This window comes from Rutidosis leptorrhynchoides, chromosome 2 (assembly GCF_046630445.1).
Source record: "Rutidosis leptorrhynchoides isolate AG116_Rl617_1_P2 chromosome 2, CSIRO_AGI_Rlap_v1, whole genome shotgun sequence".
Classification (NCBI taxonomy): domain Eukaryota; kingdom Viridiplantae; phylum Streptophyta; class Magnoliopsida; order Asterales; family Asteraceae; genus Rutidosis; species Rutidosis leptorrhynchoides.
The window spans coordinates 369,283,896-369,300,818 of record NC_092334.1 but is presented as its reverse complement, the minus strand read 5'-3'; the positions used below and the strand labels follow the sequence as shown (position 1 = coordinate 369,300,818).

Below are 16,923 nucleotides of genomic sequence, written 5' to 3'. Positions count from 1 at the left end.
TTTCACTAACCAGTTTAATTTCTCGATTCCGACATATATTATCTGCTGAAATTAATTTACCATTTGCTAATTCGAGTAAAAATTTACTATCCAAAGGCGTCAATGGACAACTTAATTTAGCACAAAAATCTCTACTCATATAGCTTCTATCCGCACCCGAATCAAATAAAACGTAAGCAGATTTATTGTCAATAAGAAACGTACCCGTAACAAGCTCCGGGTCTTCCTGTGCCTCTGTCGCATTAATATTGAAAACTCTTCCGCGGCCTTGTCCATTCGTGTTCTCCTGGTTCGGGCAATTTCTAATAATGTGGCCCGGTTTTCCACATTTATAACAAACTACATTGGCATAACTTGCTCCGACACTACTTGCTCCGCCATTACTCGTTCCGACACCATTTGTTCCTTTCGTTCTGTTAACCCCTGGTCCGTAGACATCACACTTCGCCGCGCTATGACCATTTCTTTTACACTTGTTGCAAAATTTGGTGCAGAACCCTGAGTGATACTTTTCACACCTTTGGCATAGCTGCTTCTGATTGTTGTTGTTGTTGCGGTTATTATTGTTGTTAGGATGATTGTTGTGGTTGTTGTTGTTGTTGTTGTTGTTGTTGTTGGGCCGTTTGTTGTAGTTGCGATTGATGTTGCGATTGTTAGGATAGTTGTTGCGATTATTGTTATAATTGCTGTTGTTGTTGTATTGGTGATTCTTATCACCGTTTTCCTCCCACTTTCTTTTGACTTGCTTCACATTGGCCTCTTCAGCAGTCTGTTCTTTAATTCTTTCTTCAATCTGGTTCACTAGTTTGTGAGCCATTCTACATGCCTGTTGTATGGAGGCGGGCTCGTGTGAACTTATATCTTCTTGGATTCTTTCCGGTAATCCTTTCACAAACGCGTCGATCTTCTCTTCCTCATCTTCGAATGCTCCCGGACACAATAGGCACAATTCTGTGAATCGTCTTTCGTACGTGGTAATATCAAATCCTTGGGTTCGTAACCCTCTAAGTTCTGTCTTGAGCTTATTGACCTCGGTTCTGGGACGGTACTTCTCGTTCATCAAGTGCTTGAATGCTGACCACGGTAGTGCGTACGCATCGTCTTGTCCCACTTGCTCTAGATAGGTATTCCACCATGTTAACGCAGAACCTGTGAAGGTATGCGTAGCGTACTTCACTTTGTCCTCTTCAGTACACTTACTTATGGCAAACACCGATTCAACCTTCTCGGTCCACCGTTTCAATCCGATCGGTCCTTCGGTTCCATCAAATTCCAAAGGTTTGCAGGCAGTGAATTCTTTGTAGGTGCATCCTACACGATTTCCTGTACTGCTAGATCCAAGGTTATTGTTGGTATGTAGCGCAGCCTGTACTGCGGCTATGTTTGAAGCTAGAAAAGTACGGAATTCCTCTTCATTCATATTCACGGTGTGTCGAGTAGTCGGTGCCATTTCCTTCAAAATAGTTAAATGGAACAAGTTAATCATACAGAATATTAAGAGTAGTTAATAGTATTTCGTAGCATAATATGAACTCATTTATAAAAGCTTTTTCTTCATATTAGCGTTTTATAAGTTTAAATTCGGGTAGTACCTACCCGTTAAGTTCATACTTAGTAGCTAATATACAATTCAACTACTACAATTCTATATGAAAAACTGATTATAATAATATTTCGCATTCAAACTTTTATACAATATTTTACAAACTTACAATACCGCTTATTTTACATAAAGCATGAAATATAGCACACAATAACTTTGATACAAGATAGTTGTGAAGATAATTCTAGCTAGTACACAAGTCGTTCAGCAAAGGCAATAAAGACATGTAATTCATACGTCCAGAAACAAGTCATGCATTCTGGTTTTACTAGGACTACTTCCCATCCTTGGTCTTATGCAACATAACCGTTATGACCGTTGATAAGACAGCGTGTTGTAACGTCGTCAAAGGGACGAGGGTTACGTAATGTCCAACAGTCCCGTAACAATCTAAAAACCTCATTTCTTACCCCAATTACCGACTCCGTCACTTGTGGGAACGTTTTGTTTAATAGTTGTAGCCCGATGTTCTTGTTCTCACTTTGGTGAGAAGCGAACATTACTAATCCGTAAGCATAACATGCTTCTTTATGTTGCATGTTAGCCGCTTTTTCTAAATCACGAAGTCCAATATTCGGATATATTGAGTCAAAATAATTTCTTAACCCATTGCGTAAAATAGCATTTGGGTTCCCCGCAATATATGCGTCAAAGTAAACACATCGTAACTTATGGGTTTCCCAATGTGATATCCCCCATCTTTCAAATGAAAGTCTCTTATAAACCAAGACATTCTTGGAACGTTCTTCGAATGTCTTACAAACTGATCTCGCCTTAAATAGTTGTGCCGAGGAATTCTGACCGACTCTAGACAAGATTTCATCAATCATGTCTCCGGGTAGGTCTCTTAAAATATTGGGTTGTCTATCCATTTTGCGTTTTTATACTGTAAAATAGACAAGAGTTAGATTCATAAAAAAAAATACTTATTAATACAAGCAATTTTTACATATATCATAAAGCATAAGCACACTACATTACATATATTACACCACATGAATACAACTATCTTATTCCGACTCGCTTGTTTCTTCTTCTTCGGTTTTGGTTCGTTTTGCCAAGTTTCTAGGGATATATGATTTTCCCCTAATACGAGCCGTCGTTATCCACATTGGTTTAGAAAAACCTGGTGGTTTAGAGGTTCCCGGGTCATTGTTACAACTTAAGGACTTCGGGGGTTGACGATACATATAAAGTTCATCGGGGTTGGAATTAGATTTCTCTATTTTTATGCCCTTTCCCTTATTATTTTCTTTTGCCTTTTTAAATTCAGTTGGGGTAATTTCTATAACATCATCGGAATTCTCGTCGGAATCCGATTCATCGGAGAATTGGTAATCCTCCCAATATTTTGCTTCCTTGGCGGAAACACCATTGACCATAATTAACCTTGGTCGGTTGGTTGAGGATTTTCTTTTACTTAACCGTTTTATTATTTCCCCCACCGGTTCTATTTCTTCATCCGGTTCCGATTCTTCTTCCGGTTCCGATTCTTCTTCCGGTTCCGACTCTTCTTCCGGTTCCTCTTCGGGAACTTGTGAATCAGTCCACGAATCATTCCAATTTACATTTGACTCTTCATTATTATTAGGTGAGTCAATGGGACTTGTTCTAGAGGTAGACATCTATCACATAATATCAAACGCGTTAAGAGATTAATATATCACATAATATTCACATGTTAAAAATATATAGTTTCCAACAAAATTTGTTAAGCAATCAATTTTCAAGTAAACACGGTCGAAGTCCAGACTCACTAATGCATCCTAACAAACTCGATAAGACACACTAATGCAAAATTCTGGTTCTCTAAGACCAACGCTCGGATACCAACTGAAATGTCCCGTTCTTATTGATTAAAAACGTTCCATATTAATTGATTTCGTTGCGAGGTTTTGACCTCTATATGAGACATTTTTCAAAGACTGCATTCATTTTTAAAACAAACCATAACCTTTATTTCATAGATAAAGGTTTTAAAAAGCTTTACGTAGATTATCAAATAATGATAATCTAAAATATCCTGTTTACACACGACCATTACATAATGGTTTACAATACAAATATGTTACAACAAAATAAGTTTCTTGAATGCAGTTTTTACACAATATCATACAAGCATGGACTCCAAATCTCGTCCTTATTTAAGTATACGACAGCGGAAGCTCTTAATAATCACCTGAGAATAAACATGCTTAAAACGTCAACAAAAATGTTGGTGAGTTATAGGTTTAACCTATATATATATCAAATCATAATAATAGACCACAAGATTTCATATTTCAATACACATCCCATACATAGAGATAAAAATCATTCATATGGTGAACACCTGGTAACCGACATTAACAAGATGCATATATAAGAATATCCCCATCATTTCCGGGACACCCTTCGGATATGATATAAATTTCGAAGTACTAAAGCATCCGGTACTTTGGATGGGGTTTGTTAGGCCCAATAGATCTATCTTTAGGATTCGCGTCAATTAGGGTGTCTGTTCCCTAATTCTTAGATTACCAGACTTAATAAAAAGGGGCATATTCGATTTCGATAATTCAACCATAGAATGTAGTTTCACATACTTGTGTCTATTTTGTAAATCATTTATAAAACCTGCATGTATTCTCATCCCAAAAATATTAGATTTTAAAAGTGGGACTATAACTCACTTTCACAGATTTTTACTTCGTCGGGAAGTAAGACTTGGCCACTGGTTGATTCACGAACCTATAACAATATATACATATATATCAAAGTATGTTCAAAATATATTTACAACACTTTTAATATATTTTGATGTTTTAAGTTTCTTAAGTCAGCTGTCCTCGTTAGTAACCTACAACTAGTTGTCCACAGTTAGATGTACAGAAATAAATCGATAAATATTATCTTGAATCAATCCACGACCCAGTGTATACGTATCTCAGTATTGATCACAACTCAAACTATATATATTTTGGAATCAACCTCAACCCTGTATAGCTAACTCCAACATTCACATATAGAGTGTCTATGGTTGTTCCGAAATATATATAGATGTGTCGACATGATAGGTCGAAACATTGTATACGTGTCTATGGTATCTCAAGATTACATAATATACAATACAAGTTGATTAAGTTATGGTTGGAATAGATTTGTTACCAATTTTCACGTAGCTAAAATGAGAAAAATTATCCAATCTTGTTTTACCCATAACTTCTTCATTTTAAATCCGTTTTGAGTGAATCAAATTGCTATGGTTTCATATTGAACTCTATTTTATGAATCTAAACAGAAAAAGTATAGGTTTATAGTCGGAAAAATAAGTTACAAGTCGTTTTTGTAAAGGTAGTCATTTCAGTCGAAAGAACGACGTCTAGATGACCATTTTAGAAAACATACTTCCACTTTGAGTTTAACCATAATTTTTGGATATAGTTTCATGTTCATAATAAAAATAATTTTCTCAGAATAACAACTTTTAAATCAAAGTTTATCATAGTTTTTAATTAACTAACCCAAAACAGCCCGCGGTGTTACTACGACGGCGTAAATCCGGTTTTACGGTGTTTTTCGTGTTTCCAGGTTTTAAATCATTAAGTTAGCATATCATATAGATATAGAACATGTGTTTAGTTGATTTTAAAAGTCAAGTTAGAAGGATTAACTTTTGTTTGCGAACAAGTTTAGAATTAACTAAACTATGTTCTAGTGATTACAAGTTTAAACCTTCGAATAAGATAGCTTTATATGTATGAATCGAATGATGTTATGAACATCATTACTACCTTAAGTTCCTTGGATAAACCTACTGGAAAAGAGAAAAATGGATCTAGCTTCAATGGATCCTTAGATGGCTCGAAGTTCTTGAAGCAGAATCATGACACGAAAACAAGTTCAAGTAAGATCATCACTTGAAATAAGATTGTTATAGTTATAGAAATTGAACCAAAGTTTGAATATGATTATTACCTTGTATTAGAATGATAACCTACTGTAAGAAACAAAGATTTCTTGAGATTGGATGATCACCTTACAAGATTGGAAGTGAGCTAGCAAACTTGAAAGTATTCTTGATTTTATGTAACTAGAACTTGTAGAATATATGAAGAACACTTAGAACTTGAAGATAGAACTTGAGAGAGATTAATTAGATGAAGAAAATTGAAGAATGAAAGTGTTTGTAGGTGTTTTTGGTCGTTGGTGTATGGATTAGATATAAAGGATATGTAATTTTGTTTTCATGTAAATAAGTCATGAATGATTACTCATATTTTTGTAATTTTATGAGATATTTCATGCTAGTTGCCAAATGATGGTTCCCACATGTGTTAGGTGACTCACATGGGCTGCTAAGAGCTGATCATTGGAGTGTATATACCAATAGTACATACATCTAAAAGCTGTGTATTGTACGAGTACGAATACGGGTGCGTACGAGTAGAATTGTTGATGAAACTGAATGAGGATGTAATTGTAAGCATTTTTGTTAAGTAGAAGTATTTTGATAAGTGTATTGAAGTCTTTCAAAAGTGTATAAATACATATTAAAACACTACATGTATATACATTTTAACTGAGTCGTTAAGTCATCGTTAGTCGTTACATGTAAGTGTTGTTTTTAAACCTTTAGGTTAACGGTCTTGTTAAATGTTGTTAACCCAATGTTTATAATATCAAATGAGATTTTAAATTATTATATTATCATGATATTATCATGTATGAATATCTCTTAATATGATATATATACATTAAATGTCTTTACAACGATAATCGTTACATATATGTCTCGTTTAAAAATCATTAAGTTAGTAGTCTTGTTTTTACATATGTAGTTCATTGTTAATATACTTAATGATATGTTTACTTATAATAGTATCATGTTAACTATATATATATCCATATATATGTCATCATATAGTTTTTACAAGTTTTAACGTTCGTGAATCACCGGTCAACTTGGGCGGTCAATTGTCTATATGAAACATATTTCAATTAATCAAGTCTTAACAAGTTTGATTGCTTAACATATTGAAAACATTTAATCATGTAAATATCAATCTCAATTAATATATATAAACATGGAAAAGTTCGGGTCACTACAAGTAAGTCTATCCCGAAGAAAGTTAATATCTTCTTATGGCGTTCAGCTATTGATGGATTGCCTACGAGATTCAATCTCGCTAATCGAGGTGTAGAGATATCGGACCTTGGCTGCTGTCACTGTACTTGCGGGTTGGAAGATTCAAGTCATGTTATGTTCACATGTGTGCTTGCAGAAGAAGTTTGGGGAAAGATTTATCTTTGGTCGGGAGTTGATACAACATCGTTTGACTCTTGGTTATCGTTGGTGACTTGGTTTGATCAATGGCATACTAGTGCGTCAAATAAGATTCGGATGAATGTCATTGTGGCGGCTTGTCTTTGGGTTCTTTGGCGGTTTCGCAACAACGTTTTGTTTGGGAATAGTCAGGTGAAGAAGGCGGATTTATTTGATTCTATACGTGATGTTTCGTATAGTTGGTTAACAAGTCGTTGTAAAGTTAATTTATCTTGGAACGACTGGCTAATAAAGCCGTTGTAACTCTTATTTGTATGTTTTGCTTCTAGTTTCTTGCTAGAAGCCGTTAATAAAATTTGCCGTTCCAAAAAAAAATATACACTCATTATTAAGAATTTACCAACTCTACCGATTGATCTTGCCAATGATGCTTCCGTATAACATAAAAAAAAAAAAAAATACTATAGTTCAAAGTTGTTACATCCGGAGGGATAAGACCCTTTCATTTAACCTTAACCCAAAAATATAGAGTTATAGCTTAGCTGATAGTAGTCTGCCTCTCTTAGTGAGAGGTCAGGAGTTTGACTCCGCTGGACTGCAAGATTGCACTCCCGCTGGACTGCAACATTGCACTCCCGTTGGACTGCAACATTGCACTCAATATTATCCCTGGCCCGAAGTATTCACCAGGTTGCCTTTCGCTTAGTGTGGGGCAGCGGGAGGGGGGTTTTTACCGGTCATGCCCTCGGATTGGTCTGGGTTTCCTCCAGGATAGTAGCTGGGGGCGGGTTATGCAATTACGGGAAATGAACACATGGGTGGTTAAGTCTTCCTGGGTGATCCCAAACTAATTTGACATTAGAAATTAAATCTGTTTTACAAATTAAAGTGTTTTACTTATATATTTATAGAGTGCAATCAAATTCTAATAATAACCAACAGAAAATTTAACACTTTTGGAATGCCAAGAAGAATTTTCTTATTATATCCATAGTCTAATAAATAACAAGAAACCAAAGCCTAATAATTTACACTTTGTATACAAATTGAGCCATTCATCAGACTAATTTGATCACTTTAGTCTAGAACCCACCTTTAGAATCGACTTCAATGGCTTAATCTCACTTGAAGGCCATTGTTCCATTGCATTTCTCTTTCTCTTTTTGTTGCTTAGATAATCATCTATATATTCTACATTATGGTCAATACTTACCGTCTTTCGTGGCGCTTTTGGTTTAGCCATATCCTCTCTATGTTTAAAGTGACCGTACCATGATGAACCTATGGGTGGTACCCGTGGTCCATGAGGGTCAAGCTTATCTTCAAAAACCTCAATTGTTCGAGAACTAGAACCACCTAAAACAACCGTCTTTGAAGCATGGACGTTGAACAATTGTGCCAATGTCTTGAAAACCAAATCAAAAGCAACCAAAAGACAACAAAATGGGCATCTTGTAGTCGTGTTGAGATACCGGTAGATGAACAAGTTGTTGCATATAAGGCAACCAGAAGCCATCTTGTTTTAGGAAAAATTATTCTGAAATTCAAAGATGAATCTTTGAAATAGCATGGTAATGGGATTAAATGAGGTTGGTGTATTTTTCATTTTACTGACACAAAAAGTTATCTTTGAAGATGAGTTTCAAGTTATTCTTGTCTATGATAAAAAGGTATCTTGGTCTATGTTACTTTAAAGCAAATGAGTAAGAATTTTCAAATTAATGTTCTTCCTTGTCATTGGTTTAATGGTTTCCTAATAGCATGGAGGAGGTAAACATATTAGATTCCTTTCAACAACAGGCAAACAAAGAAAATAAATAAAATAAAAATAGAAATTATAATAAACCCCCAGTTTTTAAAGGAATATAAATATGTTTAGTTATTTGTAGACATATATTATTACACATATTTAAAGGTTAGAAGTTTTTAATGTTTTGTTATCCCAAGGGAGCGAATATTTTCTCAAATGTACGCGTCCTAACTGGGTTATCCATAACTGTTCTTAACCCTTTCTTTGGTCACCTCAAGCTACTAGTAAAGTTTGAACCTAAGATATCTTATGAAAATATTAGAACGCCAACCACTGAGTTAGCCTGTGATGGTTACCAATATGCGTATAATATGCCTATATGTGGTGTAAAATTATCTACTATTCTAACCATACACTACTAAATTAGCGGTTTTAATAATCTTACCTTCACTACAAAACATAAAATGTAACTGATAAGGGTAAAATAATACACACAACTAGTTTAGTTAAAAACAATATTATTATTTAATCTACAGAATAGCAGAAAGTTCAGCCGAATGAATTTTTTACAACTTAACTTGTTTATACATATACATTATCTTATCCCTCCCCATTTTTAGTCAACAACACATGTTGTCAATTGCATCATTAATATTTCCATAAATTACCCTTAAAATAGTAAGACTGCTTATATCACATATGACAAAATCAAGAGATGACTGAAAGTCAGCCTCTCTGATTACCATTGCTTTAATCCATATGGAACAAATTAACTCCCACAAAGATAGTGTGATACAAAAATTTTAATCTTCGATACAATAATTCAAGCTACTGTTTATTATCATAATGCTTTGACCTACGTCTTAGATGTTACGTACAGATCAACCCAAGAAAAGAATGTCATCTTGTACAAAATTTCTGACGTGCAGAATGTTACAGATTTTGTTGTGCGACTGTAAATCAACGCAACTTAAACCAGTATTACCTAGCATAGCATTTGGATTCTGGAAGCAGATTTTTTCGAGTAAAATGAATCAAGGATTACCACCTGGTTTAACAGGAATTCTTCCACAAAGGCGCCAATAAGAACCAGGGTGAAACTGTGACTTTTCAAACACCCATATATCACGAACCAGGACCTACACCAATCACAACAACCACCGCTCAATATATATATATAAAAATAAATATATATAGAGAGAGTAGAAGATAGATAAATTATCTGAATGATCATGTGACCTGTGATTCTACTAGAATCAACCTATCTACTATGTTTTATACAAAGTTGCAAAAATCGCTACTCGGGGAGCACTCGTTCGTGAATTTTAGGGAGTACTCGGAAACTCGGGGAGTACTCGAATGTTGACCAAGTTTGACTTTGACCGATTTTGACCGAGTTCTAACAAATTTTTCGAGTAATCCCGAATTTTAGCCGGTTTTGACTGATTTCCTGAGTAATGCCGAGTACTTGCCAAGTACTCCCTGAGTTGCAAAAACCGAGTACTCGCCGAGTAATTCCGATTTATACAACACGGGTTTTATATTACACTTGTATTTATTGACATAATAGACCTAGAAACAACATTGACAGTACATGACCAAATAAATAAAAGATGCAGGGTAAGATATTGTTGGAACAAAAAGTAGGGAAGTATGATGTACAATCTGTGATTGTGAAAAAGAATAGAAAATTCATATTTAAATGTATATCAAGAAAACAACTACGATTTCTAGTCACAAAGTGAAATAATGCAGTACCTCCTTATCTTTATTTCCAGCAACGACGACGTCTTTCGAATCATATGCCTCAAACTTCTGAAAGAAGAAATATTATGTAATTAATAATTAATAATTTGCATTATTCAAGAAGCAAAGTAATATATGACCAAAGCTTATAGACAGATAAATTTGTATTTCCATTTGAACTTTCTATTTTCACAAAAATTTTAAGCAACTCAAAAATCACAGCTCAAAGAATTAACGTCAACGATCCTTGGTAAACAGTATTAAGGAACGCTTAACTTCATAAAAGAGAAGAGGTAGATATTAATCATATCTGAATCCTAATATTGATATTGTTGTGTGCCCTTTACGAGTTTTGTTTTGGATTAGCTAGGAAAGCCCCCTATGAACGAGCACATTGGCTCCCCTAGAGAGTAAACCTCGGGTAACCAAGCCCCCCGAGTGAATTGCGCATTACGCGCACCCTTTGGTCACACTCCCTTTCTGAAAAATTTGGCATAGCCAGGAATCGAACCCAGGTGGTGTGCTTCATTAGGCAACTCGGTAGCCAATGATGAAAACTTACAAACAGATATGCTAAAGCACAAAAGCATAAAAGCAAAAACAGATGGCTAAATAACAATTTATAGATAAGGGTGTAAACGAGCCGAGCTACACGAGCTCAACTTATAAAAAATTATATTTGGGCCAAGCTTAAAGAAACTCGAGCTCGAACATATTTTGAAGAGCATTTAGTAAACGATCTGAAGCTTTATATATTGAGCTTAAACAAGCTCGCGAGCCTAAACGAGCACTTCATTTATACACATTAGTTAATATTTATATAGAAATACAATACATGTAAGTATATAATAATACCTATTATATATTATATATATGAACGAGTTGAACTCAAGTCGAGCTCGAAATTGTATAAAATCAAACAAGACGAGCTCGAGCTTTTAATATTAGGTTCGAGGAGTTCGAGCTCAAATTCTCCGATCTTAATCGAGCCCAGTCGAGCTCGGGATCAACTCAATTACAACCCTAGTTATAGAAAACACAATAGCCAATTTAATTTTCAAGTGTTATTATGTTAATAGTTCATATAAGACAGAAGTCTGAATGCTACTGAAGTAAAGATTTAGTATCAGAAACTTTATACAAGCTGTGCCAATTACTAAAAACCAGGTGGGTGTAGCCATGAAATAGTTTATGGTCAAACCCATCATGCAGAAACAGCTCAAGTAAAAGGGAATAAATTAATATTAATAACATAACCAAATGCAAGTCGCAATCAGTGTGAACCTGTTTAGAAGTAAACTCAATTGTGAGCTGTATGAATACTTTACTCAGGTCATCTCGATCAACTCCAATCTGAGGACACAAAGAAAAAAGTTTCATAGGTTGAAATAATATTTGTTTTAAGGCCGAAATACATATGAAACAGAGGCTTGTGAAATTTTGTAAGTGTACAAGAAAAGTTACACAACTGCAAAAAATGACTTAATGAAATGATACTTACCATTCGAGCACGTAGAGTTCGAATATTAACAACTGGCTCTATTAGTTCCCAGTAAACATAACTCCATCTTGATTCTCTTTGCTTAATTTCGTTCTTGAGTGCCTGTGTTGTCCAAAAACCCATCCAACTTAGGTTAACCTCAATTATAAAGTAAATAAGAAGCAGTGCATAACATAACATTTCCAATTAAGTACATCACAATCATGAAAGAAAGTAAACCTAAACAGACACTTACAGAGTACATATTCTCAGTAACCATTTTACGCAGTGATGTTTTGTCACCATTTGCCATTAAAATGTTTATCTGGAAAAGAAATAATACTGAATTGTGACCAAGTAAACCAAAAGAGTATCTACTGTACACAAATAAGATGCTTTTAATGTGTTTCTTTTTTATTTCTTAATATTTTACAAGGTAGATACTTGATAATCCTACAACAGAGACCACGTGACATGATATTAACTATCATAGTAAGTAATTTAATTTAACAACTAAGAAGCATACCTCTTTATATAAGTTTATAGCCTCAGCGTAAAACTTCTTTTTTGAGTATCCAGTTTTTCGCAATTTAGCAATAGCATATGCATTTTTTAGCTGCATGTACATACAAAGTAAATATCAATGCACCAAAGACACTTGAATTCAAACTTCCAGTTTACAAAACTCGTGTAAAGAAAGATGCTATGTGTAAGCTTCCACACGCATAATAGTATAGAGCAAAATGCAACCTCAAGAAAAATATCATCTTTTGTTCTTCTCCATCCAGATCTTGTGAACCACCTACAAAGTAGTTACAGTTATTATTGATATTTAAGTTTCAAAATTCAAACAAGCATGCAGCTTATATTATCAAGAATGCATAAGTAATATCTAATCAGTACTCGGGTATATCATCTTTTTAAAAAAAAAAGCAGATTTCTAGGTTCAGTTCCTATAAAAGATTCTTAACAAACAAAACCTTGATGGTTCAATCCAGAAAATCAGCATGAATACATTGACTATTTGACTTGCAAGGTTAAAAATTCGAAGTATAATGTTTTGCTGCCAAACATTTTAAGATCATATTCCATAGTAAATTATTAGTCCCTTGTTGCACATGATCTGTCCGATCTTATTGTGTTCTCATCTTCTGCATAAAATCAAGTGAGCTATAACTAGTAAATCTAGTGAAGTTTCTAATTCCAGAAACTGTGTATGAGAACTGTCACAGCAAATACATTGAACGAGAGCTGTTACAGATATAAAAAAGAGTTTACATCAAACCTTCGCAAAAAAGAGATAGGCTCACGTGGACCATATGGTTCATATATAAATCCAGGACTAGTCATGGAAACTTTTAACGCCCCCTGCAAATCAGCATAAAAGATTTGAAAACTTGGCATGGAAATACTCAATCACCATGCGAATATATATAAACACATACAGATGATACATTCATAGTTCGTTCAAAGATTGAACGTGTAACTTTAGAATGCAGGTTAAAACTAACAGAATGATAACAGACTAAGACCCTCATAGATATGAGTAGAAAAATAATATTAAAAAAAAAAAATAGATAAATGAAAAGCATTCCCTACCTCCAGCCAATCATAAACTAAATGAAAACATGACCGCCGTTACATTTAGATACCAATCTAGATCGTTAAATAAGAGAAGTAGTTATGCATTTACTTCAAAGACAGTTGACCCAAATCAAATGAAATAGCAGACATACCATTTTCCGTGCCTGTGCAGGGGCTTGGACTTGTGTTGATAAACTTCGGGAACCGCTCAAGAAGTTTGATAATTCAGTAACCTATAAGTGAAGTAATGGCCGTGCACAGCAAAGTGATGATAAAAATAAAAAAGTTGCAAGAGAAAAAATTTACAACCGAGACATATGAAATACACACAAGAATTTTCTATCACGATTAATGATGTTACCATTGCAGTACGAATTATCTTCTTATCACCATGCATAAGTGATAGGCAGTTGTGGCCCTTGCAGAAGCAATGAGAGTATCTTCTGCTGATGATGTCCGGAGCTGCTTAAATAGAATGTAGAGTTTCTTATCAAAAGTTAGTCTACTAGCAAGCTAGAAGATAATGAGACAAAGATGAACACAGCTTCATTAAACGAAATAGTTCTATTTTAACCCAATTTACATTCCAAATAAAATGGACCTAGATGAAACAAAATCTGATTAATTCATTCTCTAGCGTGCATTAATCGATTACACAGTTCTTGATCATTATGGACAAGCTATATATTGAATTTGGAAGTATCATACAAGAGTCAGTATTCACAATCAACGTTACTGAAAACCAAAAAAGATATAATCATCCTGTTAAACTGATAATGGGTTAACTTGGGTAGTGATACTAAGTCAAGAATATTATATCTAGCATACGAAGTAACTGAATGGAATGAAATAACCTAAAGTACACTTAAGTGTACAAGAAATGTTTGCATTATATTGAAACATCAATCATTTTAGCTATTACATCAATATTTACATTTACATAATTAAATAATACAATATTTCAATTATTCATTTCAGGATTTATACAGGAAAAAAGGCAATATTTTGTGTATGTATGTACCTTCAAGGGAAACATTTGAGTAGCTTCTCCAATTTCCAAACCTGCAAAATTAATCAAAGTATATAATAAGTATACGCGATGATTTTGACCTAAAATTATAAAATTAACAACATTTAAAAATTTTATCCCGATTCCTTCTTATTATGTTAAGAGCTAGCAAAGGATCGAACGAATCACACGATATAAGGTAACATTATTGTAAAGCTGAAATTATAACATGAAAACAAATGTAAGAAGGAATTAGGGACAAACGGATATGAGGTTTTCGGAATCTGTAGTGCTTGATAAAGATTTCGAGTGGTTTTGAACGCCATCATCGATCTCTGCTTGATTGTAGGGTTTTTGCTTGTTTTTGGGTATGGAGAGGTTTATGATTTAGAAATGGAAATTTACCGTTAAACCCCTCGGGTTTTGGTAACTTGTGAAAAGATGGATGAAAGTTAGTGAAAAAGACATTTAGTACGTTATTCCATTCACGTCTTATTTTGTAGGCTAATTTTGTAGGCTAATTAAAATAAAAGTAAAATTCGTATGTTATTTTACACATGAAAAGTTCGCTAAAAGTTACTCCGTATCAGATTATTATTAATAATGTTAATTAACAAATACATGAGTAACTGTACCAAAATGCAATTTACCTGATGGTATCCATCAAGTTAACCTTCAACTTGTTAATGACCTGGGTAAGACTTATATATTCGTGAAATAAGTGTATATTTGCGTCTTTCAATAAACATGAATATCTTTGTGTTTTACATTTTTCTAATTAATTTATGCATATTCACTCATACACATTTAGTATACATGATAGTGATGTTTGTTTTTTAAAATATTTTTGTCTGAAGATCTGCGAATCATGTCTGTAAAGAAGATGTGACATAAAGGTTTGTATGCTGAATCTTGTAGACTGTTTGTTTTTATGCCCGCAAAATAACTTAATCATGTATGCACTTAGAAGCTTAAGTCTAAGGCTGCGAGGTTAGAGATAGAATAAGACATTATATTATCTTATGTGTTCAGAAAAACAAACAGTCTGCAGCTGAAAAACAAACGACAACTGGTAGCTTATAAAATAGTTTTCAAATACTAGTATAAGCTCGTATTAAACACTTCAGTTAGCAATCAAAACCGGTGTTCATATTATAATCAACTGTATGCTAAATGCCTAAAAGACATGACTCTAACACTCACTTACCAAAAATACACAAATTAATTGAAAACATAATATTAACATGATTACTTAACAAATAAGAGTAAAAATGTAAATATCACACTATTCGTTGTGTCTTCAAAGCAAAATTCAATAACAAACAAAAGTCTAGCAACACTCCTTTAGAGTTGTTGGTATTGAGTTCAACTATCCAGCAGTTTTCAACTTTGGACACTCGAATTCCAATACAAGCAATTTAGTTGCCGGTTTTGGTGACCATCTAGACCTCCCTAACGGGAGTCCTTATACCGCTAGGCTAGAAGCCCTTTGGTCATGTGCTGACCTCCTTATGATAGATTACTTGAGTTAGTTCTTTGTTTTCAATCTTTCGTATTAATATTTGTATTTGTAAATGTATTTATATAATATTATGTTTTTGAAGTGGATGCAATGGACTTGCTGTTCGTAAACGCGTACTTGGAAGTTCTTGGGATCCCGAATTTCCATAATGGATGCAATTTCGCTGCTGTCGGGTCTACTGTATTACCACCAGGTCCTAATGCTTTTAGTCCGTTCTCATTTAGGATTCAAGTTGCTCAATTTTTCGATTTAAGACTCGAATTCTTCAGCTGCAAGCCAAGTGTATGTCATACTAAAACCATCAATCTATGGTTTGATAAAATGCTAATATACATTTCTCAGTATGATCAAAATATCACTTGGTTAATGCATATCCTCTCTATATATTAAAACAAAGTCCATATTAGTTAATACTTTTAAATTTTTCCTTTAATTTTTAATCTCCACCCCTTAAAAGAAATGATCAAACGCTCAGGATTTATCTTAATTAATACCTTATGATCTTAACTAAGGATTAATTGGTCTTCTCTAATTTATCCCTAATTTTTTCGCTCCGTATTCATCTTACCATTCTAAATCAAATTGACGGTTACAACTTGCAAGTTTCTTTCTCAACCTTCAAAAACAAAAATCGTCCAACACGTTCTTCTTGAATTAAACCCTAACGGCTGCACTAAATCGGTCGCTCATTGAAACACACCTCAAAATTTTAGTTTACTGATCTGGATTCATCATAAATTCTCACACGAATTAGGTTTACGATTCAAACCATCCATCAATTAAATTCCTAATTTTGTAAAATGACGAATCGTGGATCTCGATCACCCAAACTATCTAAGTATTCGTAGCGAAAGAATCTTAAATCATGTATCGTACTCCTTTCATTACGGTTTACTAATATGAAATCGTTTATGTTTTCCTAAATTGTTGTGTAAATTGTAAACAAATTAGTGTTGTTCATCT

General features: G+C 34.0%; 1 protein-coding gene across 1 annotated transcript; it reads right to left on the bottom strand.

Annotated features, from left to right (window-relative positions):
* Positions 1-9,404: 9,404 nt before the first annotated feature.
* On the bottom strand, positions 9,405-14,773 carry LOC139892048 (uncharacterized). Its single transcript, XM_071875080.1, has 12 exons — positions 14,703-14,773; positions 14,451-14,491; positions 13,791-13,891; positions 13,582-13,662; positions 13,131-13,213; positions 12,596-12,647; positions 12,372-12,461; positions 12,102-12,170; positions 11,867-11,968; positions 11,650-11,718; positions 10,378-10,434; positions 9,405-9,758 (listed from the first exon to the last, which is right to left on the bottom strand). Exons 1-12 carry the CDS (start codon positions 14,765-14,767, stop codon positions 9,654-9,656), a joined length of 915 nt encoding a protein of 304 aa, XP_071731181.1. The 5' UTR covers positions 14,768-14,773; the 3' UTR covers positions 9,405-9,653.
* Positions 14,774-16,923: the final 2,150 nt, after the last annotated feature.

Excerpts from the sequence above, each read along its gene's own strand:
- LOC139892048 (XM_071875080.1), bottom strand. The coding sequence starts at position 14,767 with ATGATGGCGTTCAAAACCACTCGAAATCTTTATCAAGCACTACAGATT. Across the intron at positions 13,214-13,581 it reads CTGCACAGGCACGGAAAATG|GGGGCGTTAAAAGTTTCCAT; the intron begins GTATGTCTGCTA and ends GCTGATTTGCAG. Across the intron at positions 11,719-11,866 it reads GAACTCTACGTGCTCGAATG|ATTGGAGTTGATCGAGATGA; the intron begins GTAAGTATCATT and ends TTGTGTCCTCAG.